Here is a 26,322-nt window from a genome sequence, read left to right as displayed (position 1 = left end):
TGTGTAGCGGTATGTGTTAATTGTAGGGGTGCCCATGGGGCTGGGGCTGGGGATCAGAAATGTTCAGTGCGAGAGGCAGGTTCAGGTTTCCAGGTTTCCAAATTCTTAATTTCAATGACAGCCTACCAGGGAACAGTGGGTTAACGGCCTTGTTCATGGGCAGAACGACAGATTTTTACCTTGTCAGCTGAGGGATTCGATCCAGCAACTTTTCAGTTACTGGCCCAAGGCTCTACCTGCCACCCCAATATATGTTTCAGTCAGATTGGATTTTTAGCTTTAATAGCAATGGTTAGAGTCTCTTAAAATTGAGGTTGTGGTGGCAGCTGCAGAGGTATTTGGTTGTGTGAGACTTGACATCGGAAGAGTATGTTAAGTGGTGGTATCCCGTCCTTTCAGGCTGTTGGCCCGAAGTAGGCCAAAATATTTTGAAATTGTGGAGTATGATGTTTATTTATTTATTATAAAAAATAAATAGAAATTGTGAGTATAGTGTTAGATGGTAGGGTATTTGCTTATTTTATTATTATATATACATTTATTCAAGCTAAGTTTAATTAAAGTGTTAAACTTTGGACACCAACCGCCGCCGAAAACAAAAAGGTCGAAGAAGAAGATAGGCGGCGGTAAACTCCGCGTAACATACTGCACTCCGCCAATCAAACACCGACGAGGAAGAGGTTGAATTTTACTCGTGGTGTTTGTTGTCAAATGTTGCACATGCAGAGAGGGTTGGAACTGTATACAAAAATCAACCACTTTATCGCAAAAAGTGCAAAACTACCTTTTAATACACAGAGCACGTTCAGCTGGTAAGTTCGTTTTTCCTAGCAACAACAGCTTCAGTGTACGCTAGCTAGCATTGGCCAGCATCTCTTTGCAAGCTAGCTAGGCTAACTTCAGCATCTATCCAATTGTTTGTACATTACTAGCTAGAGACACTATCATTGCAATTGATTTGGGATGTTCATATAGAAACATTATTAATCGTCAGGGTCGAATTCATTACACAGACTGTTGCGAAACGTTTCTTAAACGGAAGCAAACGTAATTAAACGGAGGGCCCTAGCTGCCTGAATTCTGTCGTTAGAAATTGTGTGCCGTAATTATTAACGTAATTCAGGTAGGTCCTTCTGTTTAAGAGACGTCGTAATGAATATGCCCCAGTTGATTTTGTTTTACATGTGCAATTTTTCGTTCTGTGTCTTGTATCCTAGTTTTTGAATATCAACCACATTTGTGTCAATACACTCCATAGACAACTCAATAATTCCTAAATATTCATCAATATTTGCAGGTTTTACATTCTCCAAGTCTCACATCGAGGAGCCCTTCAGCAACTTGGAGTAAGTTAGCTACAGCTCTCCCACACGCCACTACAATAACTGAAAAATCAGTGTGCACAATATGAAGGGACAGTCATACTGTAACCCTGATGCCTAGCTCAGATACTTTCATAGTTTGATTTGCGATCTGTTTGTCAGAGTATAAACGTTACTTAAGTCTCCCTAGTGCACACACTACACTGCCTGTACACACTGCACAAAGTTACTATCTAAGGAGGAATTCATGTGCTTGTGGGAAACTGGGTATTCCGACATGATTGTGTTTAGTTGCATTTGAAGTCGGACCAATTCTTCAAGCTAGCTTGATCTCAGTGCAAACTCGGTCTCCAATTTAACAGTTCACAGGCGAAACGTCATGGATTTAGTTGCCGACCTTAGGATTACAGCTTCTTGTCACACAAGTAGGGCTGTCGTGGTGACCGTATTACCGTATTCATGATCAAACATTGAATAAGTGAATATTTGAAAGGTTAAGTTTTTTTTTAATGAGAGATCCAAATCTAATGAGAAATTTGAACAAACCTTACAGTTGAGCAAAGTATTTAAACAAATGATTCATGCATTCAAGTCTGGGGAAAAAACTCCCTCCTTGCCATTGCAAACCAAACGACTAAAAGCCTAATCCTACTCAATGATATATCTTAAAAGCATTAAGACAAATTAAAGTTATGAGTATTTTCCAAATTATTCCTATGAAGTGTTTATTGTCCTAAAGTTGCAGCTTTCTATGGGAATAATTATTAAAGTTGGATTCTATGCTATACTCATTGACAGATTTATTTTGAGTGACAAAATACAGTTGAAGTCGGAGTTTTACATTAGGTTGAAGATATTTCACTTATAATTCACTGTATCACAATTCCAGTGGGTCAGAAGTTAACATGCACTAAGTTGACTGCACCTTTAAACAGCTTGGAAAATTCCAGAAAATGATGTCATGACTTGAGAAGCTTCTGATATGCTAATTGACATCATTTGAGTCAATTGGAGGTGTACCTGTGGATGTATTTCAAGGCCTACCTTCAAACTCAGTGCCTCTTTGCTTGACATCATGGGAAAATCAAAAGAAATCAGCCAAGACCTCAGAAAAAAATGTAGACCTCCACAAGTCTGGTTCATCCTTGGGAGCAATTTCCAAACGCCTGAAGGTACCACGTTCATCTGTACAAACAATAGTACGCAAGTATAAACACCATGGGACCACTCAGCTGTGATTACCGCTCAGGAAGGAGACACGTTCTGTCTCCTAGAGATGAATGTACTTTGGTGCGAAAAGTGCAAATCAATCCCAGTACAACAGAAAAGGACCTTGTGAAGATGCTGGAGGAAACGGGTTCAAAAGTATCTATTTCCACTGTAAAACGAGTTCTATATCGACATAACTTGAAAGGCCGCTCAGCAAGGCAGAAGCCACTGCTCCAAAACCGCCATTTAAAAAAGCCAGACTACGGTTTTCAACTGCACATGGGGACAAAGGTCATACTTTTTGGAGAAATGTCGCCTGGTCTGATGAAACAAAAATAGAACTGTTTGGCCATAATGACCATCGTTGTGTTTGGAGGATTAAGGGGGAGGCTTGAAGCACGGGGGTGGCAGCATCCTGTTGTGTGGGTGCCTTGCTGCAGGAGGGGGGACTGGTGCACTTCACAAAATAGATGGCATCGTGAGGAAGGACATTTTTGTGGAGATATCTCAAGACATCAGTCAGGAATTTAAAGCTTGGTTGCAAATGGGTCTTCCACATGGACAATGACCCCAAGCATACTTCTAATATTGTGGCAAAATGGCTTAAGGACAACGAAGTCGAGGTATTGGAGTGGCCATCACAAAGCCCTGACCTCAATTCTATAGAAAATGTGTGGGCAGAACTGAAAAAGCGTGTGAGGGCAAGGAGGCCTTCAAACCTGACTCAGTTACACCAGCTCTGTCAGGTGGAATGGGCCAAAATTCACCCAACTTATTGTGGGAAGCTTGTGGAAGGCTACCTGAAATGTTTGACCCAAGTTAAACAATTTATAGGCAATGCTACCGAATACTAATTGAGTGTTTGAACACTTCTGACCCACTGGGAATGTGATGAAAGAAATAAAAGCTGAAATAAATCACTCTATTATTCTGACATTTCACATTTTTAAAATAAAGTGGTGTTCCTAACTGAATTTTTACTTGGATTGAATGTCAGGAATTGTGAAAAACTGAGTTGAAATGTATTTGTCTAAGGTATGTAAAACTTCTAATTTCAACTGTATGTTCTGCCACAATAAGTGAAATTGGGCAAACAATGCCAAGATGGAAAATCTAACTAGGAGAAGAAAATAAAAAGCTTCAGCTACAGCTGAGTAAAGCTTGTGAAAAAGATTATGCGTTGTTGGCTTAGGCCTATATCCATATTATTCTATCAACATGCAACCTACCTACAACACCTATAGTAGCCTAAGCCTAATAAGGGAGGAGGTGAAAATGTGAATCCGTTTATAATGATCCAGTTCTGAGGACAGCCGAGTTGCTCTGCAGCCAATGATTTTTACAACCCATCGCAAGAGCACAGTCAGTGAGGTTCGTTGACTGCGTCACTCGTTCTAGACTGTGGAGCCCAAATAACTGTTTTGACTAGCAGTCGCTGCCAATACGAAGGAGGAATGAGAAGTCTTTTACTTTTACCTGCTCCTCAAACCCGTTTTGTTGTGTCGTCTTTTGGTCAAAAAAGTTGAAAGGTCAGTGGCGAAACGTCACAACTTGACAACTCTTGTAACAATATTTTCTTTGAGTTTCCCCACTTGTAATTATGACTTGGAGGGTCGTTCAAGTGAAACTTCCCAGTTGGAACTCCGAACTTCTGATTACTCCGACATTATGTGAACGCCGCATTAGTTTACATACTTGTTTGAAATGACCGCTACTTGTGGACAATTAACACATTTTAGTTTGCGTCCCCTTGTGTTAATTATTGTCATGGCTGTGATTGTATGCTTGTTGTCCCTCACTTGCAGTGGCGTACAGGCGAGACCGAAGCCGAATCAGAGAGGCCACCGATGAGCATATTTCAGAAAGAGCTGTAAGTGACTGGTCATTCTAGCACTTTGCACAATGCACTCTTTGGGCAGACGGTGACGATTATTTTCACGTATGTATTGTCATCACATGAGTGTTTATTAGGCCATCGACCATCCTTCATGGAGTTGTCAATGTAAATAGATGTACAACTTATTCGTTCATGCATAGAGTAGATTTTCTCTCTGCACTTGTGTTTTTGAAATAAACTAATCCATGTTGTAATGCTTCTTGTTTAGGGAACGTACCAGAGAGTTGTGAATGTTGTTGAGAGGAGGACTGCTGTGACAAGACCGGAGCAAGAATACGACAGAGAATTTGAATATGAAACCAAGCGGTATGGTGGTGTTCAAAGTTACCATGACGATGACCAGATAGGATACCCTAGCGACAACATTCACACAGGAAGTGATCGTGGATACCATGGTGATGTGGTAGGCAGCATCCGAGGGAGGAACTCCCCATCTCCCCGAAAGGTCGGTAAAAGCTTTATCATGACCATTGTCATATTGATCTCAGAAAAGTACGATTTAGTTTACTTTCTTTGCAGTTGGACTAATATAAAACGGACCATTTAGATGGTAGCCTAGCTGTTGAATGTATGTTGATTATCAGTAGATTGTATTTTTCAGCAGTCTGTATTATTCACACGTTTCAACACCTGCTCTATCTTTGTATGCAGGAGGACTACAGGGATCCATACTACAGGGGATCCAGAGTTGATTCTCAGATGGGCCGTCAAGGAGGGATGAGGTAAATCAGGCTTGACCACATCTTTAAGATTGAGAGACGTTGAGTAATACTTTGTTATTGACCTGTTTAAAATACTGTGATGGTTCTATTCTATGAACCACCAGATGGCAGCAGAGTTCTACATTTCTGAAGCCACCATAATGATTAAGATTAGGATCACTTTATTGGTCAATTGCACACAAGGTCCCCTCCGAAAGACATAAGTATATACAGGTTTTGGAGTGGTGCGGGGTGCTGCCACACTGGGCAGCATTTTGAGCAGCATTTTTCAAATCATGTATGTGTCTTTGTTTAAAGCACAACTTCTAGCATTGATTAAACTCTCAATTTTTTGCTTTTTAATTATTGCAGCTCGTTAGGCAGTGAAAACGTTCCACAGGGTTGCTGGCCCATGTTGACTCTAATACTTCCCACGGTTGTGTCAAGTTGGCTGGATGTCCTTTGGGTGGTGGACCGTTCTTGATACACATGGGAAACTGTTGAGCGTGAAAAACCCAGCAGCGTTGCAGTTCTTGACACAAACCGGTGCGCCTGGCACCTTATACCATACCCTGGTCAAAACCACTTACATTTTTTGTCTTGCCCATTCACCCTCTGAATAGCACACATATGCAATCCATGTCTCAAGACTTAAAAATCGTTCTTTTAACTTGTCTCCTCCCCTTCATCTTCACTGGTTTGAAGTGGATTTAACAAGTGACACCAATAAGGGATCATAGCTTTCACCTGGTCAATCTGTCATGGAAAGAGCTAGTGTTATTAAGGTTTTGTATACTCAATGTAAATCCCCACTCAAGATATTACATTTGACATATATCGCACAGTCACTGATTTTGAAGAGGGATTGAAAACACACTGAAGCTAATTTGCCAACCTGTCTCTGAGGTATTGGGCGGGAAAGACTGAGAGTAGGTTCTTGGCTCTCGTTTCATACCATATTCCACTTATCAACCACCAGATTCCTTACCTTGGGGAGCTTGTCAGCCTGACCCCACACAGAGCACAGCTAAAGCCCGTGGATCTCCTCTGCCCCTGTGCTGCCCAGACAGCCGTCTAGCAGTGACCCAATACAGAGTGCCACCAGTTCACAGGCCAAGACCCACCCCTCCCCATTCACTCCTAACCAAGTGTCATACCAGACTCCAGACAGGGACAAAGGGCACCAGTGTCAACTCATTGAGCCAACAAGGCTAAACCCCCACAGGAAAACCATCTGGGCCGCCAGCCACTCCCTCTCCAGCCAGACAACCTCCACCACACTCTCGACTCTCCTCAGACTCTCTGTACAGCGTACACGCTCTCTATGCTGTCTTCTGTGGGAGAGCAAGCTAACTATGGTCTAGTTTCTCACCTCTTCCTTCATTACTGCCACCAGTCCAGTTATTTTCACGATCCATAGTATGACACCTCACACCTTTATCACCAACATTTGCAATTCTGTCTCCCACATTGGTTCTAGTTGGTTCACCATTGTCATTTAGCTCCCTTGACTTGTTGGCAATGGAGCCTAAAAGAGAGACTCGTGGTGTGGTTTTGACAGGGCAGCAGGCGGGCATCTGGGTCCATTTTTCCGCCGTTAGTGTGGTAAAGAGGTTGACTGGAGGCCTCACCCTTGCAGTGTAGTCCACAAGAAGCAGCGGTCAGGAACTCTTTGTTGGGTCTCTCTCACCTGGCCGGAGGTGTTGAAGACTGAGGTGGCCAGACACCAGACAAACAGCAAGGCCTCCCCAGCACCACACACTGCAGGTGTGCCTTTGCAATAGAGGCAGGTAGGCGGCGGCGGCGGGTGGATTGCTCAATCTTCTCCGTTGTGGAGCTCTTGACCTCATGCGATGATAGCAGATGAGTGAAATGGGAAGCCCATTAAGTGCACTCATATTATATTTGTGCACAGGGCTGATTGCATTTGATATATTATTGATTTCACTATTCAGGAAGATGAGAGGGAGGCATTGGCTGTAATAACCTTATGACTAAAACCAATTACCTAGATTGATATTGGGGTTTATGTTATTTGTTTTCAAAATTAGTTAATTTCATGTTTAATTTGTTTGTGTAACACTTTCAATGTACTGGATTGGCTTTAACGGCATGACCTTGTAGAGGGAAGCTACGTATTCCCTGTGTAGAGGCTTTGGTCAAAGGTAGTGCACTATAGGGAATAGGGTGTCATTTAGGATGCTGACCTTGTAGAGAGACACTCTCTCAGAACCTCTTGAATACTTTCTAGCTTAGTCAGGCCAGGGTCATCCTTTTCCCCCTCTGGTATTCTGCAGTTGTCTTTCTTCCTGGACCTGAAAGAGCTTATGTTTAGTTTTCCTGTTATTGCAGGTGGGACTGTGACACCCAGTTGCTTCGACTATTGTTTTTTTTTTGGTTACTCTTGCTCTCAGATCAGCGTTTTCTTCTCTTTGGTTTGTAAGGATATAACCTGCGTTTAGAGAACCTGTTCCTATGCTTGGAAGAACAGCTTTGAAGATGCAGCTATAGACCTACTTAATCAACAATTACAACTAGGACTTTTCTTTAAGATGACATTTTATGTATAGCGACCACAGAATTCCTTTTTCATAGCTTTCTTATGGAAAGACGCGAGGTGAGTTTTTAAGCTGGAATCAATCACATTTATTCACTAAGCCCTTTTTACATCGGCAGAAGTCACAAAGTGCTAAAAAGAGACCCAGCCTAAAACCCCAAACAGCAACAAATGCAGATGTAGAAGCACTGCAGATGTAGGATCACTCACTGCAACGGTGGTAATAAACTTTATTTGGCAGGCTGAACCTTGGCTACTTCAAACGGGCCTGGGGGCGTAAATGCTGGAGGCCTTGTTAGACCTGATCTTTGTTTGGGACATGGCCCTCGAAGTTCAAGCAGGGGTCATGAAAACCAGGTGCCGCTGGTTGGTTAATTTATACAGTTGCGGCCAAATATACACATATGCACTTTTCTTAAAGGCAGAGTATTAGCTATTTCTTAATTCCAGAAACTCATATAATAGTAACTTCCTGCACCCCAAGAAGACATTCCTAAATGACTTACTCTTAAATCAACAAAACGTATGACATCCTAAACCTGTGTTTAGCACAGACCTTATTTTCGCCGTTCATCCTAAACCCCTACAAGTCTCACTTCTCTCATAGGCTTTGTCCAACGAACCATGGCAGAGTTACAAAAAGACACCATTTACTATTGCTCTCTGTGTCTATGTTGTGAATATTGTAGAAAAATCCTCACAGCCGTTACCCATACTAAAAAGTGAAGTGCCTCTTGGTGCGCACCTGCTTACCATGTACAGTAGGCTACAGGCAATATGATCCTCCACCTTGTGAATCATATAAATTACTATCTTGCATTCAAGGCTTTCTTTGTGGTTTTTATATGTGGGGAGCATACATTGTACAATTGTAAATGAACAGACTTTCAAGTTAGAACCAAGTAAGGTCCATTATCTGCTACCTGGACATGAAATAATTCCCCATTTCTTGAAAAATAAGTTGAAATTGAGAAGTTCTGGTCTCCACACCTTTTAGATTTTCAACATTGCAGAACCAAATGTATTTTAGAAAATGTTGAAGTTTGCAATTTATTATTAAGAAAATAAAGACAGATGTCATGGGCAGAATTATTGGTGCCCCCGAGCTAGTATTTGGTTGCATAGGCTTTGGCAAAGAGAACTACAGACAAACGGTTCTTGTACCCATCAATGTGCTTACTGCACCTTTTTATTGGCAATTTGGCCTAGTTTTCAGCAGCAAACTGCTCTAATTCTTCAACGTTTGAGGAGTGCCCTCCGACAACTGCTGTTTTCACCTCTTGCCATAGTATTTGGATGTGATTCAGATTTGGACTCTTCGCTGGCCACTGGTTACGAAAGTTATTTTATGCTCCGGGCATTTTCTTCCCAATCCACAAAAATCACAATAACGAGCCTTTGCAAAGCTTTCACTCTGTCACTCAAACTTATTCCAGTGTCTGCCTGCCAGCTGGAAATCTTTGTGTGTGTGTGTGTGTGTGTGTGTGTGTGTGTGTGTGTGTGTGTGTGTGTGTGTGTGTGTGTGTGTGTGTGTGTGTGTGTGTGTGTGTGTGTGTGTGTGTGTGTGTGTGTGTGTGTGTGTGTGTGTGTGTGGTCAACCTATGCTTCATAGGGGAGGATTAGGTCAACTGTATCCTACTGACAACGTTACAAGTGTAATTCAGAAATTGGGGAGAGATGTTTTAGTTAGAGAATAAGGAATTAGACTTTTTCAATGCTAGGTAGGGATACTATAGTTATCACGTTTTCACATTGGATTTATTAACTACAAAAAGGTATGATGTGTTTTTAATTATAGTGCTGCTCTGCACACACAAGCTTGTTAGCTTGCTCTGTTCTAATGTTAAAACCAACTCGGAGGTTCGGAAGACATAAAACAAAATCCTCCACAGAAGCCGTTCCTCCGTAGGTATGACTCTGTGGCCTAATTCAGATAATGCATGTCATACAGTACCTTCAGAAAGTATTCACACAAGTATTTTCTCCACATTTTAGTTGTTACAACCTGAATTTAAAATTGATTGTATTGAGATGTTTTGGTCAGTGGCCTACATACGATACCCCATATTATCAAAGTGGAATTAAGTCAAAAGTCAAAAGTTTGGACACACCTACTTATTCAATATTTTTTCTTTATTTGTACTATTTTATACATTGTAGAATAATAGTGAAGACATTAACTCTGAAATAACACACATGGAATAATGTAGTAACCAAAGAACTGTTAAACAAATCAAAATATATTTTAGATTCTTCAAACTAGCCACCCTTTGCCTGGATGACAGTTTTGCAACGCTCTTGACATTCTCTCAACCAGCGCCATGAAGAATGCTTTTCCAACCGTCTTGAAGGATTTCCGACATATGCTGAGCACTTGTTGGCTGCCTTTTCTTCACTTTGCGGTCCAACTCATCCCAAACTATCTCAATTGGGTAGAGGTCGGGTGATTGTGGAGGCCTGGTCATCTGATGCAGCACTCCATCACTCTCCTTGGTCAAATAGCCATTAGCTGACAAGGTAGAAATCTGTCGTTCTGCCCCTGAGCAAGGCAGTTCCCCAGACGCCGAAGACGTGGATGTCGATTTATGGCAGCCCCCTCGCACCTCTCTGAATGAGGGGTTAGGTTAAATGCCAAAGACACATTTCAGTTGAATGCATTCAGTTGTACAACTGACTAGGTATTCCCCTTTCCATTGTACAGCCTGGAGGTGTGTTGGGTCATTCTCCTGTTGAAAAACATGATAGTTCCACTAAGCGTAAACCAGATGGTATGGCGTATCGCTGAAGAATGCTGTGGTAGCCATGCAGTTAAGTGTGCCTTGAATTCTAAATAAATCAGTGTCAACAGCAAAGCACCCCCACACATCACACCACCTCCATGCTTCACGGTGGGAACCACACATGCAGAGATAATCCGTTTACCTACTCTTTGTCTCACAAAGACACTCCTCTGAACAGTTGTTGAGATGAACCGCCAGGGTGCCATAAATACGGGAAGTGTATCACAAAGAGAAAGAAGAGGCACTCTTGCACCGCAAACGATTAACCATGACCTCTGTAGTTGGTCCCTGTATGGTGACAAAGTGTCTGCTGAACAAAGTGTGTACACGGGGAAAGAAGAAACACACCCTTGCGCTGCAAACTGTCTGCCCCCATCTGGTCCCTGTACTGTCACCAAAGAGTGTCTGTAGCAGATCCTAGTCTGAACTTTGATGTGCCTGTACTGCACTCCAGCGCACCGGGACACTATGGAGAAGAAGCACCGCAGATACTGCCTAAGCAGTTCTAGCTAGCTGTAAAAGAGGATCAGTTCTCTACTTTAATGTCCATGGAGAGGGAGAAAAGTGAAACATCACACCAGCCAAAGCAACGTTTCAAGTGATCAGAAATCAATTGTGAGCGCAAGAGGTGGTTGGCTGTGGCTAAATATGACTATCTGGCTTGTGGCCAGGCTAGCTGCGTGCTCAACATGGCGACCTTGCTGCAAGGTCTTGGCCGAGCATGCTACCAAACCTATTGACTAGGATACAGAAATTCAAATCATCAAAGCTACAGAGCTAGCAATGAGACTCCCAGGTGATAGCAATGTAGCTAAGTACCTGATTAACAAAGACGACAATCACTTATTCTTTTGTCCATGGACCAAAAGGCAAATCGGCCTTCCAAATGACCAGGAGAAATTTACAGTGACCTGCTATAGATGGTTGGAAGGGCTCTGGTCAGGTTAAACTCACCCTCGCCAGATCTTCCTCCCGCTGTCCTAACCAGAAAGGACAGTGTTGACCTCGAACCCCAATTGCAAAGGCAATCCCTGGGCCCTTAGCCCTCCCTCCCTGACCTCCATGAGGTACCCAGAAGCTCCTGGGATCGTCCATAGTGTCTGTATGGTCATGGACAAAAAGAGGAAGGATACATAGCCAGAGGAAAGTGAACACCCTCCAAAACCTAATGACAAGGACATGATCATTGAGTTCACCAAGGCCACAGAGAAAGCGATGATAGGCTCCCAGTTGATAGCTAAGGACCTGGGATGTGCCATGGGAGCAGCAGAGCGCCACCTTTGGCTCGCTGACTGAGCTGCCAAACTAGGAGAGGTTGGGCCTTCTGGATGCCGCGGTCAGCCAGCCTTAAGGGACTGTTTGGAGAAGATCCACCCAGATCCTGATCAACAAGTTCTAGCCTGCAGAGGAAGAGGTCAAGGAGCTAGAGAAAGAGGTCGTGGAGGAGCCCATAGCCTGGACGACCATGGTTCCCCGCAGGCATAGACGTTGTAGGCAGAAGAATACTACAGACCGCTCACTTACACACACGCGCACACACAAGTGGCTGGTTTGGAATACGTTTTTGAAGTTGTTTGACCCTGCAATTGAGTGTGGATGTTATTCGTTTTTAGTTTTATCTAGTCCTAACAGTTTATAGGATGCACACGCCCTCAAGTAATCATTCAATCTTTGCAAAGGGTTTTACAACTGCATAAATCCTTTGTAAGGTAGTTTTATTAGGGATGGTTGAGTCTGACTCAGAGGGGAAATAAATAATCTAGACTCATCTTTGGATTAGAACTACTTGGTTATAAAGGTTGGATAGTATTTTATTCAGATATACGGTTTAAAGGTTGACCAATTAATCGGCATGGCAGATTAATTAGGGCCAATTTCAAGTTTTCATAACAATCGGTATTCGGCTTTTTTGGACGCCGATTACATTGCATTACACAAGGAGGCTGTGTGGCAGGCTGACTACCTGTTAAGCGAGTGCAGCATCAAAAGGACCTTGTGGCTGCAAGGAGCCACTGTAAGTTGCTAGCTAGCATTAAACTTACCTTTATAAAAAAACATCAATCTTAATCACAAATTAACCTAATAATTTCATCAACCGTGTGTAGTTAACTATCTTGTTCTGCGTTGAATGTAATTAATTTATCATCGAATCACAGCGTACTTCATCTTCGCCAAACAGGTGATTTAACAAAAGCTAATTTGCTAAAAAAGCACAATCGTTGCACAAATGTACCTAACTATGAACATCAATGCCTTTCTTAAAATCAGTACACAAGTATATTATTTTACACCTGCATATGTAGTTAAAATAAATTAATGTTAGCAGGCAATAATAACTAAGGAAATTGGCACTTCTCTTGCGTTGAGTGCAAGCAGAGTCGGGGTATATGCAACAGTTTGGGCCGCCTGGCTCGTTGCGAACTGTGTGAAGCCCATTTTTTCCTAACAAAGACCGCAATTCATTTACCAGATTTTTACATAATTATGACGGTTGTGCAATGTAACAGCAATATTTAGACTTAGGGTTGCCACCCGGTCGATAAAACACTGAACGGTTCCGTATTTCACTGAAAATAAATGTTTTGTTTTCGAAATGATCGTTTCCGGATTTGACCATATTAATGACCAAGGGCTCGTATTTCTGTGTGTTCCAAATACTAATTGAGTGTATGTAAACTTTTGACCAACTGGGAATGTGTGATGAAAGAAATAACAGCTGAATTTTTACCTTGATTAAATGTCAGATATTGTGAAACTGAGTTTAAATGTATTTCGCTATGGTGTGTGTAAACTCCCGATTTCAACTGTGTGTGTGTATATATTTAAAATTGGCCGATTTTTAATCATAATCTGCTTTTTTTGGTCCTCCAATTATCTGTATCGTGTTGAAAAATCATAATTGGTCCACCTCTAATACAGTGCATTTGGAAAGTATTCAGACCCCTTGGCCTTTTCAAATTGTTACATTACAGCCTAATATATTTTTTTGCAAATGTATTAAACTAAATTTTTACTTTAGTACTTTGTTGAAGCACCTTTGGCAGCAATTACAGCCTTGAGTCTTCTTGGGTATGATGATACAAGCTTGGCACACCTGTATTTGTGGAGGCCTCTCCAACATAATCCAGGTAGAATCAGGAATTCCCCAGGGCAGCTGTCTAGGCCACTTGAAAAAAGTAAATCTTTACTAATGACATGCCACTGGCTTTGAGTAAATTATACATGTCACATAACAACACATAACAAAGAGCTGTAGTTAATTTCAGAATTGGTGACGAGGACTAAGTCAGTCCTAAATATGTCAAACTCTTTGGGACAAATCATTCAATAAACCCTAAACCCCAACTAAATATGTTAATAAATAATGTGGAAATTGAACAAGTTGAGGTGACTAAACTGCTTGGAGTAACCCTGGATTGTAAAACTGTCATCAAATGTATTTATATAGCCCTTCGTACATCAGCTGATATCTCAAAGTGCTGTACAGAAACCCAGCCTAAAGCTCAAAACAGCAAGCAATGCAGGTGTAGAAGCACGGTGGCTAGGAAAAACTCCCTAGAAAGGCCGAAACCTAGAGAGGAACCAGGCTATGTGGGGCGGCCAGTCCTCTTCTGGCTGTGCCGGGTGTAGATTATAACAGAACATGGCCAAGATGTTCATAAATGACCAGCATGGTCGAATAATAATAAGGCAGAACAGTTGAAACTGGAGCAGCAGCACGGTCAGGTGGACTGGGGACAGCAAGGAGTCATCATGTCAGGTAGTCCTGGGGCATGGTCCTAGGGCTCAGGTCCTAGGAAAGAAGGAGAGAATTAGAGAATGCACACTTAGATTCACACAGGACACCTAATGGGACAGGAGAAGTACTCCAGATATAACAAACTGACCCTAGCCCCCTGACACATAAACTACTGCAGCATAAATACCTGGAGGCTGAGACAGGAGGGGTCAGGAGACACTGTGGCCCCGTCCGAGGACACCCCCAGACAGGGCCAAACAGGAAGGATATAACCCCACCCACTTTGCCAAAGCACAGCTCCCACACCACTAGAGGGATATCTTCAACCACCAACTTACCATCCTGAGACAAGGCAGAGTATAGCCCACAAAGATCTCCGCCATGGTCATAACATATTGATACAACAGAAGCTAAGAGGGGGAGAAGTCTGTCCATAATAATGTGCTGCTCTATCTTCTGAACAGCACTATCAACAAGGCAGGACCTACAGGCTCTAGTTTTGTCACACCTGTAATACTGTTTAGTCATGTGGTTAGGTGCCACAAAGAGGGACTTAAGAAAATTGCAATTGGCTCAGAACAGGGCAGCACGGCTGGCCCTTGGATGTACAAAGAGAGCTAATATTAATATGTATGTCAATCTCTCCTGGCTCAGAAGGAGATATTGACTTCATCACTACTTGTATTTGTGAGAAGTATTGACATGTTGAAAGCACCGAGCTGCCTGTTTAAATGACTAGCACACAGATTAGACACCCACAAGACATGCCACCAGAGGTCTCTTCACAGTCCCGAAGTCCAGAACAGATTATGGGAGACGCACAGTACTACATAGAGCCATGACTACATGGAACTGTATTCCACTTCAGGTAACTCATGCAAGCAGTAGAATGAGATTATTTTGTACGGATAATTATGGAACAGCGGGGACTGTGAAGCAACACAAACACAGACACATGCATACACACACATGATAACATACACACTATACACTCACGTACACATGGATTTTGTGTTGTAAATATGTGGTAGTGGACTGTGGGCCTGAAGGCGCACACTTAGTGTGTTGTGAATTCTGTAATGAATGTATTGTAATGTTTTTGAAATGGTTTAACTACCTTCATTAAGCCAAACCCCAGGAAGAGTAGCTGCTGCTTTGGCAGCAGCTAATGGGGAACCATAATAAATACAAATAACCTGTCATAACACTGTCATGATCAGTATATTACAGCTGTTACATATTGTTTTTTTTATGGCTGATAATGACACGTACATAAGTGTCAACCCACATTTATTCAAATTAATTTTTTCCCTGCCAATAAGTTTTGTTTCATTTTGAAAGTTTGTTTCTTAAGTCTGTTGTTGTAATGAATTCTTTTGTCATGTTTTTTTCATCATATTTTAATTAACTTGCAGAAAATATACTTTGTTACACTGTCATGAAGCATTATGACGATTCTGTCACTCGGACTGTGGAAAATACACTATGACACTGTCAGGAAGCATTATGACCATCCTATGTCACTTTACTTGGACTAAGAAAATGCACTTTGACACTGTCATGAAGCATTATGACAGATTTCATCAAATATGCCAATCACATACATGTCCTTATGTCAGTCATCAATCAAGAGGGTGTCTTGTCCTATACCTGAAATCTGCTCCTGGGTTCAACACAGTTATCAGCAACAGAGCATTGGATTCGGTGCATGTCTGACCTAACACAATGCACTATTACAACAATGATTTAATATGGTCCATTTAAGAAAACGTTATTTAACGAACATACTGTTGACAAGTAGGCTATCGTGTAATGAAATACCTGGTGTGTTTTTGTGGGTTTTGACACTCTTATGTAGGTGTCTTTTAACCAGCCATAAAATAGTGTGACCAATGTCACAACCGGTCTAAATGTGTTGTCAAATTGTATTGGTCACATACATGTGTTTAGCAGATTATTGCGGATGTAGCAGTGGAATGACACTGCACTTCAGTTGTATACCGTTTTTCAAGATAAAATGCACTACTTGTTTTGTTCTAAGTCCAGCAATGACAGGTTATGTCAGCTGTTGACATATTATGACATGGTTATGACGCAGGGTGTCAAGTAAAGTGTTCCCAAAGTCTATTTTATTTTGAAATTTTAGGAATAGCAGCAGAGTGGGCTCCCATCCCAGCAGCAGAGTTCAAGTGATAGCTCCTCTCTCGAGGACCATGTCTCCAGCCTACCCCAACCTGAGGTAGGCCCTCATGTACTTTGGCCGAGGGTAGGCCCATTCTTTCTAGCGCACTTAGTTAATAGACCAAAGTGCTAAGCACCAATGGGACTGACATGGTGACTTCAGTTACTGTTACTGATACTGTTCTTCAAGATCCAAGGCACTACTTATTTTGTTCTAAGTCCAGCAACTTCATTATTTCATATCAAGTGGTTTTCTTCTTTCACTCTACACTTAGAGGTAATTAGAATCCAGGCTCTCATCGTGTAGAGCCGTGGCTTTAGTTCTGTCATTGAGTGGACCTAAATGTAAATGTAAATGGACCTGAATGGATGGGCCCTTGAATCCCCTTCTCTCGCTCTCTGTTTTCTCAGGGAGAACCCTGAGGGTATCAAGCGGAGAGTCCTGGGCCCCTACCCTGCAAGCCCTGCCGGGGACTCCTACACTAGATTACGGGACCGCTCTCCTATCAGAAGGGATACTCCACCAATAACAGGCTCCGTTCTCATGCGCTCCGGGTCCAACACCAGCAGAAGGAGCTACTCCCCAGACAGGGACCAGACGGGCTTCCCCTACCATCAGAGTAATTTTGCAACCCAAATGACACCATATTCCCTATGTAGTGCACTTATTTTGACCAGGTTTCCTAGGGAAGCATCCTAAGTTTCCTTTGGTTTCTCTACTGAGGCATTTATTTCAGCTGTCAATGATTTAATAATATCACATTTAATCAATCACTTTAGAGTCTGGCTCTGATCCAGTTTCAATTCTAGCATATCACTTGGAATGATGCAATGTAAAGGACATGCATCCACTAGTGTGGATACTGTAACCTTGGTGTTTGTATCTGCTGTCAGTCATTTTGTTGACCTTTTTCTCTCTCGCCACTCTCCAGGGTATAAAGAAGAGCCTCACAGCCAGAGCAGAGAGCCTGGTAAGTCTATACTTCATATCCCTAAAAGAAAATTGGCACGTTTTGAAGTGATGCTTAAACTAATATGTAGAGGCCCGGCCGCTCTCTGAGAGGAGCATCTGTTTTCAGTGGAGGTGTGTATTAAATGGAGGTGCTGGAACATTTTTAATTACAAACACACACACACGCACACACACACGCAGGTTCTATAAGGTTGGGAAAGGAATAGCCTTGTTTTATTGAGGTGATTTGGCTTTTGATTCAAGGTCTAACCTTTGCTTGGCTTGCGCATTGAGCCAGCAGATGTCTTCAAGATCAAACCAGCACTCACTCCCAGTCCCATTACCTTCCCCTTTGAGTGGCGCATGCATACCATTATGTTGTAGCCTAACTTTCTTTATGAGCATCAAAATGATTCAGTCAGGTCTTGCCAGGTCTCCCTTGTCATAGAGGTATTCTGACCTCAATGGACAACCTGGGCAAGTAAAAAGAAAACTATGACCTTTTCTCTGTGTGGATTTACCAGGAATCTGCGTAGGTTAAGTTAGGCCTACCTTCAATTGAAGTGAGGAGATTTTGAGATTAAGAATATTAGGATAGTAGGAGAATAAAGGAATGTAACAGGGAGTGTCCTTAAATATCCCTATGTCTAATGCAGCCATTTCACATGTTGTTTTTTGACTTAAGAAGTCCTTTCTCATAATCACTGGAGAGGGGTTTTAAAGCCCTTATTTTCCTCCGTTATGCTACGGTGTAAAGAGAGCACAGAGGAAGCCTTCAGTTTAGCCTGAAGAACAGGTAGAAAACAGTTGTCCCTCCACCCCTGTCTGGAACACTAATTTAGCTAGGTCAACACATCAAAGTGCACAGAAAGAAACTGTTTGGGAGGGACGATAAGGAATGCACACCACACAGGGTCTAGTTATAGGCCTATTTTTACTGTAGAGAATCCTGTACAATGTCTCTGAGTGAGCATTTGGAGTACAATGGCTTAGAGAAAGCCTGCTGCCTATAGGTTATGGTTCAGGTTTTTAGTTCCCAAATAGTATTTTTTTAAGTACCTCTTGAAGAAGACTATTTATTCTACCCTATATATACGAAAGTATGTGGAAAAATGAGTGGATTCAACTATTTCAACCACACCCGTTGCTGGCAGGTGTATAAAATCTAGCACACAGCCATGCAATCTCCAAATTTCCAATCTCCACATTGGCAGTGGAATGGCCTTACTGAAGAGCTCAGTGACTTTCAAAGTGGCACCTTCATAGGATGCCATCTTTCCAACAAGTCAGTTTGTCAAATTTATGCCCTGCTAGAGCTGCCCTGGTCAAATGTAAGTGCTGTTATTGTGAAGTGGAAAATGTCAAGGAGCAACAACGGATCAGCCATGAAGTGGTAGGCTACACAAGCTCACAGAACGAGACCGCCAAGTGCTGGAGCATGTAAAAATCAACACACTACCAAGTTCCAAGCTGCCTCTGGAAGCGACGTCAGCACAAGACCCAGCATCACTAATGCTCTTGTGACTGAATGGAAGGATGTCCTTGCAGCAGTGTTCCAACATCTAGTGGAAAGGGAAAGCCTTTCAAGAAGAGTGGAGGGTGTTATAGCAGCAAAGTGGGGACCAACTCCTTATTAATGCCCTTGATTTTGGAATGAGATGTTTTGAAGAGCATGTGTCCACAATGTTTTGGTGAAGTATAGCCTAGCTTTCATGATTAGTAGTGGAGGGGGATGAACTGAATATGTTTACAATATTATTTTGGTCAAATATTATATTGATACTTTGACTCGAAGTATCGATTTGTAAAATAAGAAGTGGGTTTGTATGCTGAACCTGTGCAACGCCTAGTATGATAACACACACAAACAATTAGCCAATTGAAGTTGGCAGAAATACCCTGCTCTAGCACATTGACTGTTGGTAGGGATTAGTCTTCTTATCCGCAGGGTTCTGTTTCTGACTTTCATTCATTCATTACCCGTTAGTGAGGTTTGATGTTTAATCTGCTTAGATTCCTTTGCTGCTGTTTAACTAATGTCATTACGTGTCTCTTTGATGGAACACACACAATCGTCTGGATGCTCCTCTTCTGGATTTGCAATTCACGAGCATCTGTCAGTAATCATTTAAGTTAAAACAGCAGCCTAGTTTCTTCTCCACAGATTCAAGTGTGTCTGGCGAGTGAGTGTCTTTCCAAGTTAACCAGGTTTTCCTCAAAATGCAAAGGCCTGGTTTGTCATAGACAGAGAGTTCTCTGTCTGTGTTACTCTGTTCTTTTAATATGGCAAATATCCATTTTATTATAAATTCAGCCTACAGACATTTTTGCCTAAGTAAACATCTCTCATTCAAAGAATCATCTGTTAATAGTATCATAGGAAATCCAGTACTCAATCAATTTTGAATTTTGCTGCATTTTGAACGAACAAACTACTTTTTCATGGTTTACTTGGAATTTTTTTCATAACTTCCTGGAAGAAGTGTGTTTTTAATTTCACCTTGGCTCAGTCTCATCGCCATGGGAATAAAAACAAACATTTCCACCCAGCCATATTTGTTTTTTTTATAGACCTATTGGAGCCGGCGGAGCACAATATTTCAATTTAGTCACAGCTGAACTTGTCGACCTCTTATTGTGCAAGCTATTCCAACAAGATTGTAAAATTAACAGCGATTTGTCTGGGCTCTGCTTGTCGTCAGTCCCACAGCATCTTGTCCTATCCATTGTTCACTGTACGAGTGCAATGAGTGATTGCACAGTGGATGACAATATAGAATAAGTGGTGGTAGCTCCCCAGTGTGTTTTTAATACTGAGATGATTTAAATGGAATTGTACTGCGCCTGGTGGCCCTGATTTTATTTTGAGTGCCCTCCTTTTTCTTAAATGTTTCCTTTTTTGTTTTACAATGCTTCTTAGTTTACTGTGTATGCATGAGTTGCGAGTGTTTCTCTTTCTCCTTCTGTCCCCCGTCTCTTTCTTCATTCCTCTTCTCCTTCAATCCACAGATAAGCCCAGGTTGCTAGGCCACACAAAGACTGCCTCCATAGACGGTTCTCCACACAGCGCTGTCTCAATCAAGGTACGGCTGCGTAACTATGTCAGACATAGCTCGCTGCTCCTGATTCAGTTCAGTCTCTCAGTTGATACGATCATTTATTCATTAGGCCTATATCAAAACAATAGGCTACCTGTCATAGTAGTAGCATACCCTTTACTAGCGTTGTACTAGTCCTAAAAGTTAGAAAAGACCCGCACAACTGTTTTACATCACTTGGTTGGATTATGGAATTCCATGAGACTCGATACATAGTCGAAATCCGATTTGTTACCATACAGACTCTTTTTCTTTTGTCATCGTTTCAACATTGTCCAACCATCACATTTTACCTACCTTCCTATGGATACACAGTTTATCAACACAATTCATTGCCCTGTCATGGTGTGTGGAATCTGTTGCAAATCCTTGTTCGTGTCATTCATTCTAGAACCCACATCGCAGAGGAACAGTTGATGTACCTTAAGTGGCCTGTCTCTTTCTTGTGGTCTGATGAGATCACGATAGATGAAGACTGCGTTCACCATGCGTGACCCATTTCCTTGCCATGGATGAAAGCTTTCTGGATTTCTGTAAACTAAAAGTAATGGGCGTTTCAAAAAGTTGTTTGTTTTCAATGCTAACGCGGTCACAAAAGGCCTCCTCTTGTTCAAATTGACATTCAGAGATGTTATGTTTTGTGTCTCGTTTCCCTTTTAACACTAAATGATGCAGTATGATGCGCTGACGTCGGTGGGCGTGGGCCTTCATCTTCAGCTGTCGACAGTCTTTGATCAAAGATGTTGAAGGAGAAACATTCTAGATCGTTGTTGAGATGCTGCAATGCATATTAAAGCGTTTGATGTGCTGAAAGAAAATGACAGCAACAACAACCTCGTTGACTCTAATCAGTGTTGCCCTCACACGCTTTGAATTTGAAACCTGAATCAGTTAAGCCATTTGAACTGCTGTGTCCTGCCCGGCGCGCTAACCCATTAGCTGTAACCTTTACCCTCCCAGGAGGAACTTGACCCCACCCCAGCCCTGCTAGCAGAGCCTGAGGACACAGTGCCGGCCAAGGATGAGACCGACCAGACACAGAAGGCCAACTTCAAGACACGGCGCTCTCAAGCCATCGCAGCTAAAGCCCTCGAAATTGAGAAGGTAATAGAGGTCCCACTATCCAACAACACTCAACTGCTAGCTAGTCATTCTCTGCTGGCTGTGTGGTAGAGTCCTGCATCGGATTGGATACCAACGGTTCCCAGCGGTTGACCCGCAAAATAATCACCTGGTTTGGAAGGATTTTTGTGTCATTGTGGATAAGGACAACTAGATGGCTATACAGCCACAGCAAAAAGTGCAAGCAGGTATTTGTTTACGATAGGTAAATTCAGTTTAATATCAGTTAATTGTTAGGTTAATTCAGGCTTTTGTGCATTTAGACCATATGTAGGCCATATGTCTAAAAACGGTATGCTAGTAAAGGTAGCCTTTTTTCCAAATGTAGACATGCAGACAAATTTAATTCATGCAGGAAGGGGAATAATAGCCTACTACTCTGGAATCATAAAAACAATTAATGAAATTTGTTATTTGGCGGGTCACTGATCGGCTCTCAGAACAATTCTATGCAGATGGGTCAGGTTGCGTAGAAAAATCTGTCCTGATTTAGGGATGCTAACTGTTAATCGGTTAGCTGCTGAAAATACATTTGACCGGTCATCCTTATCAGTCTATAGGATCATTTGCATACTTTTGTGGAATTCAATTCGCGCGTTTGTATTTTCGTTACTGGCCATGCATCTAATTTACCACACACACACACACAGCAGCATACAGAGCCTAGTTTGAGGAGTGGAATAGCCACAGTGTGAGAGTAGCTCCTCAGTCTGTTGGCTACTGTATTGAAACCTGCTTTTGCATGCCCAGTCATTGCGCAACAAATAACAATTCTGAATGCAATCGCGTGTTCACTTTGGTGGCCACGATTTTAAAAGGAGCTATTTTTGTTTCTCAATCTCAACTCGTAATTAAAGCTCGCCTCCCATTCGGGTGTGTAGGCTATAGCCTGCCTAGCATTGACTACCAGCACGTCACCCACCACTTTGCAATGTGTGCTTGAGGCAGTGGAATTGTTTGAAACGATTTACTTTACCTCAAATAATGAGGCATGTCTTACTTTGCTTCAAAGTAGCCTTGCGAAAAATCCATCTGTAGAAACATGGAGGCAATTATTTTATAAAGACTTCCTCGTGCCATTTAACCAGCATTTTTCTCCTGTTCTATTGATTTTCATATCAACTTCATTTTTGTTGTCCAGAAGCCAAAGCTACAAACCTCGAATGTATTAGCAACAACCATTAGATTTCCCCTCTTTCTACATTTCTAACACAGATTATTTATCTCTGTCACAACTGTTCGCATTCGGTTAAGAGCGGTGTTTCCCGCAAATTGAGTTTTGGAAAAAAAATTATTAGCTGCTTCATCACAGAGGTTGCATGTTCAACAATGGACTATAGCCTTTTGAACTGTTATACGATAAGGCTTGCTATTGTTGCATTGTTCCCAGTAAGCTCTTAATGAAAAATGTCCTGTCCGTGTATGCATGCATAGTATCAGCGAGGAAGAGGCAAAGCGAGATGTTTTTCTTTTGCCAAAATCTGTCCAAAATAAGCCCAATACGTTTCTATGGGCTTGTTTTGGGCCTAAGCTTAATTGATGTGGCCGGCGTGGGGCGGGTGTGACTCCAAAGAACTGACCCGTGCAAGAATGCTATTTCTCGTCCAACTCCTAGGCCTGAACCTTCCCTCTATTTGGATTAGTGGCTCTCTGAAGCCCTATTGCCTGCATATGGCGGCTTGGGAAACGTATCATTTTGATTTGAGAGAGCGAGCACAGGGAGGGAGGATGAGTTGGCAGGAAGGACTTAAGCATCTCAGGTTGTGACGGTCTACACAGGGCCTGCTATTTGAGTCTGCCTGCCCGGCCCTTCCCTACACACACACACTGCGCTACACTACCACTTATCTGTTCCCGTTAAACCAGGGCAGGAATTGCCCTGCAGGGTTCTGGGGGGGCCACCCACGGTGTGGGTACTTCTCTTGGCATTACAAACATGCTTACGCACACATAGCACACATGCTTACCCTGCCATTTCCTCACCAGTTCACAGCAGCAGTTGTGGAGAGGCACTGGCTTGTAACATCGATATTGACCGTAGCCAAATGCAGTCTGATCCCCATCCCTGTACAGTGGAGGGCCAAGCCAAACTCACCAGACCAAATGGAAACCACAATGCATGGGGATGGAGCTGGGTTTGCATGGGGATGTGGCTGGCAGTACAGGGCTACGGCTGGAGATGGGGATGGGAATAGAGATGTGGCTAACACCAGGGATGTGGTTGGGGCAGAAAGTCTGGCGCTGGGCATGGGGATAGCGTTTGGGATAGAGCTGGTGCTTTGACTGAGGATGGGGCTGGGAGCTGGCGCGAGGTTCCTACCTCCATTGAGGCTGATTTAGTGTGATTGCTCCTGTTAATAGCTGTTTATTCAACTCTACGTGGAGACTGTCCTTTACCACCCTTGAGCCATGAGCACTCACTCCTCTATCCAATACTGATCTTCAGAGGAGGCTGGTTTGAATGAGCACGTTTGCAGTAATGCTGAAGGATGAGGACTAGAAATATACACAACTCTCCATATTATTTGTATACTCAGTGGGGTCAGTCAGGTCGGGAGCTGTTTATCTGGTTCATGTTCTAAAAATACCTTACTGTAGAGCTACCGTACCCATTTAATATGGGGCCGATTATGGGCTAGGAAAGCAAATGAGAAAGCCAAGACATTTATTAATGCTATGTTCCAGTAACTTCCTCTTGAAAGGCTCCCGTGTTACATTAGAGGAATTACTCTTGAAAACGACATTCAAATTAATCAGAAAACAAGCAAGCAGCAACCCTTGAACTTGTAAGCCTGTCTCCCATCTTCTCCGATTTGGTTGATGGTACTACAATGTAAAGCATTAGCCTACATGTTTTTCTCCGATTTTTGGAGGATGGGTGTACGACTATTTACATAGAAACCTAGATTAAGTATCAGAGAAACTATTTAACGTAATCGAAAAGTTGCTGGCTGTGATTTTCTGAGGAGTCCCTCCATTCATCATTTCAATCAGTGTAAGCTAAACTTATCCATTTCTTCCCTATTAGTCCATTACATGAAGTCTACTTCCCAAATGACACCTTATTCCCTTTACAGTGCCCTACTTTTTACCAGAGTAGTACACTATAAAGGAAATAGTGTGCCATTTGGAACCTAGACTAAGCGGTCCGGTCTGCATCCAGTCCAGGCTGAATGATTAAATGGCTGTTTTAATGATATCCTCTGTCTACCAGGCCCTCCAGTCATTACATCCACTCATTACTCCACTTCCCTTATTAACTCAGGACCCCTGCCTCTCTGCCTCCATCAGGGCTCTTTTGAGCAGAGCTCCAGTATAGAATCACAGCTTTGTATGTATAATCTCCTAAAGACGAAACCCCCAACTCTGTATCCGTTACGCTTACACGCATGCAGACACGCAAGCAAGCAGACACACGCGCAAGCAAGCAGACACACACGCACTGTACCCCTCTAATTCAGACCTCCATGTCTGCTCCAAACGCCCCCTCATCCCGTCTTCCTTTTTCTCAGCCATGGCTTTTTAACCCGTCCTGTGTGGCCCTACCTCTCTCTAGTATCAGGTCTGGAGATCTGTCCCTGTCTCCCTCCGCTGGGAGATAGGGAGGGAGCCCAGGGGAGAGAAAAAAATACACACACAGAGCAGGTTCAGGTCAAACCACCCTTCCTGTTTGATTAAGTAACCAGGGACCGGTTCTGTCTTGAGAGTTCACAGTACAGTTTGAGGAAACACTACTCCCTAAATACTCTCTATTGTTACAAATCCAGCGTGACACTTCCTCACACATGCATTGAAACGCTCACTCCCAAGTGTGTGTGCGTCCTTAAGAAACAGTATTTTTGAAGCTCTAGTGATGTCGAGGGAAATTATTTCGTTTTGAGACCCTTTTTTCACCCATTCCCACTTCTTCCTCAAAGCTTCAAAGCATGTAGAAGTGTGTGTTTGTGTGTGTGTGTGTATATATATACACACACACACACACACACACACACACACACACACACACACACACACACACACACACACACACACACACACACACACACACACACACACACACACACACACACACACACACACACACACACACACACACACACACACACACACACACACACACACACACACACACACACACACACACACACACACACACACACACACACACACACACACACACACACACACACATACATACATACATACATACATACATACATACATACATACATACATACATACATACATACATACATACATACATACATACATACACTGAAGAAAAGTTTAGGGAAGGTTTTGTTTTGAAAGATGGCAAACATAATCAACTCTAAGTGAATGGTGAGTAGGGCTGTTACGGTGACTGTGTTACCGCCACACCGGCGGTCACGAGTAATGACCGCAGTCAAATTCCATGTGACCATTTAGTCATGGTAATTAGGATCCTCCCAGCTCTGTTGCTGCTGATGGCCATTAGTAGCATACCAAACCTGCTAACTGCCTGCTACTCAGCACTCTGTTGTTACTCTAATCACTCTGACATCAATGCAAATGTGATGAAAAATCGAATCAAACACTTAATGAGCGCCCATGATTTCATGTTGTGCAACATTTCTATATGCTATGCAATAGCGTAAGAAGTGTTTTGATGGCCTTTATTAAAAAGAGGATCAGCTGTCTATAGGCGAGGCCTACTATATTTATTTCTCAACTTTCCTAATATTAAGCACTTTGCTTTGTTTTACAACAGGACTATAGCCTACC

General features: G+C 42.5%; 1 protein-coding gene across 2 annotated transcripts in view; it reads left to right on the top strand.

The window, feature by feature from the left end:
* The first annotated feature begins 637 nt into the window (after nucleotides 1-637).
* LOC124004280 (periphilin-1-like) overlaps nucleotides 638-26,322 on the top strand; it is a 33,710-nt gene continuing 8,025 nt past the window's right edge. The window contains exons 1-10 of one of the 2 annotated variants that reach the window (XM_046313070.1): nucleotides 640-812; nucleotides 1,298-1,346; nucleotides 4,337-4,401; nucleotides 4,637-4,873; nucleotides 5,080-5,150; nucleotides 16,352-16,444; nucleotides 16,798-17,006; nucleotides 17,319-17,357; nucleotides 20,348-20,421; nucleotides 21,397-21,540. In XM_046313070.1, coding sequence (XP_046169026.1) covers nucleotide 1,346; nucleotides 4,337-4,401; nucleotides 4,637-4,873; nucleotides 5,080-5,150; nucleotides 16,352-16,444; nucleotides 16,798-17,006; nucleotides 17,319-17,357; nucleotides 20,348-20,421; nucleotides 21,397-21,540 — 933 coding nt within the window. In that variant the 5' untranslated portion in view covers nucleotides 640-812; nucleotides 1,298-1,345. Of the gene's footprint in view, nucleotides 813-1,297; nucleotides 1,347-4,336; nucleotides 4,402-4,636; nucleotides 4,874-5,079; nucleotides 5,151-16,351; nucleotides 16,445-16,797; nucleotides 17,007-17,318; nucleotides 17,358-20,347; nucleotides 20,422-21,396; nucleotides 21,541-26,322 lie in introns of both variants that reach the window. The other variant, XM_046313079.1, reaches the window with a different exon arrangement.

Source organism: Oncorhynchus gorbuscha, linkage group LG02 (genome assembly GCF_021184085.1).
Source record: "Oncorhynchus gorbuscha isolate QuinsamMale2020 ecotype Even-year linkage group LG02, OgorEven_v1.0, whole genome shotgun sequence".
In the NCBI taxonomy this organism is placed as follows: Eukaryota; Metazoa; Chordata; class Actinopteri; order Salmoniformes; family Salmonidae; genus Oncorhynchus; species Oncorhynchus gorbuscha.
Note: the sequence above shows the minus strand (reverse complement) of the source record. Positions and strands in the feature narration are given on the sequence as shown.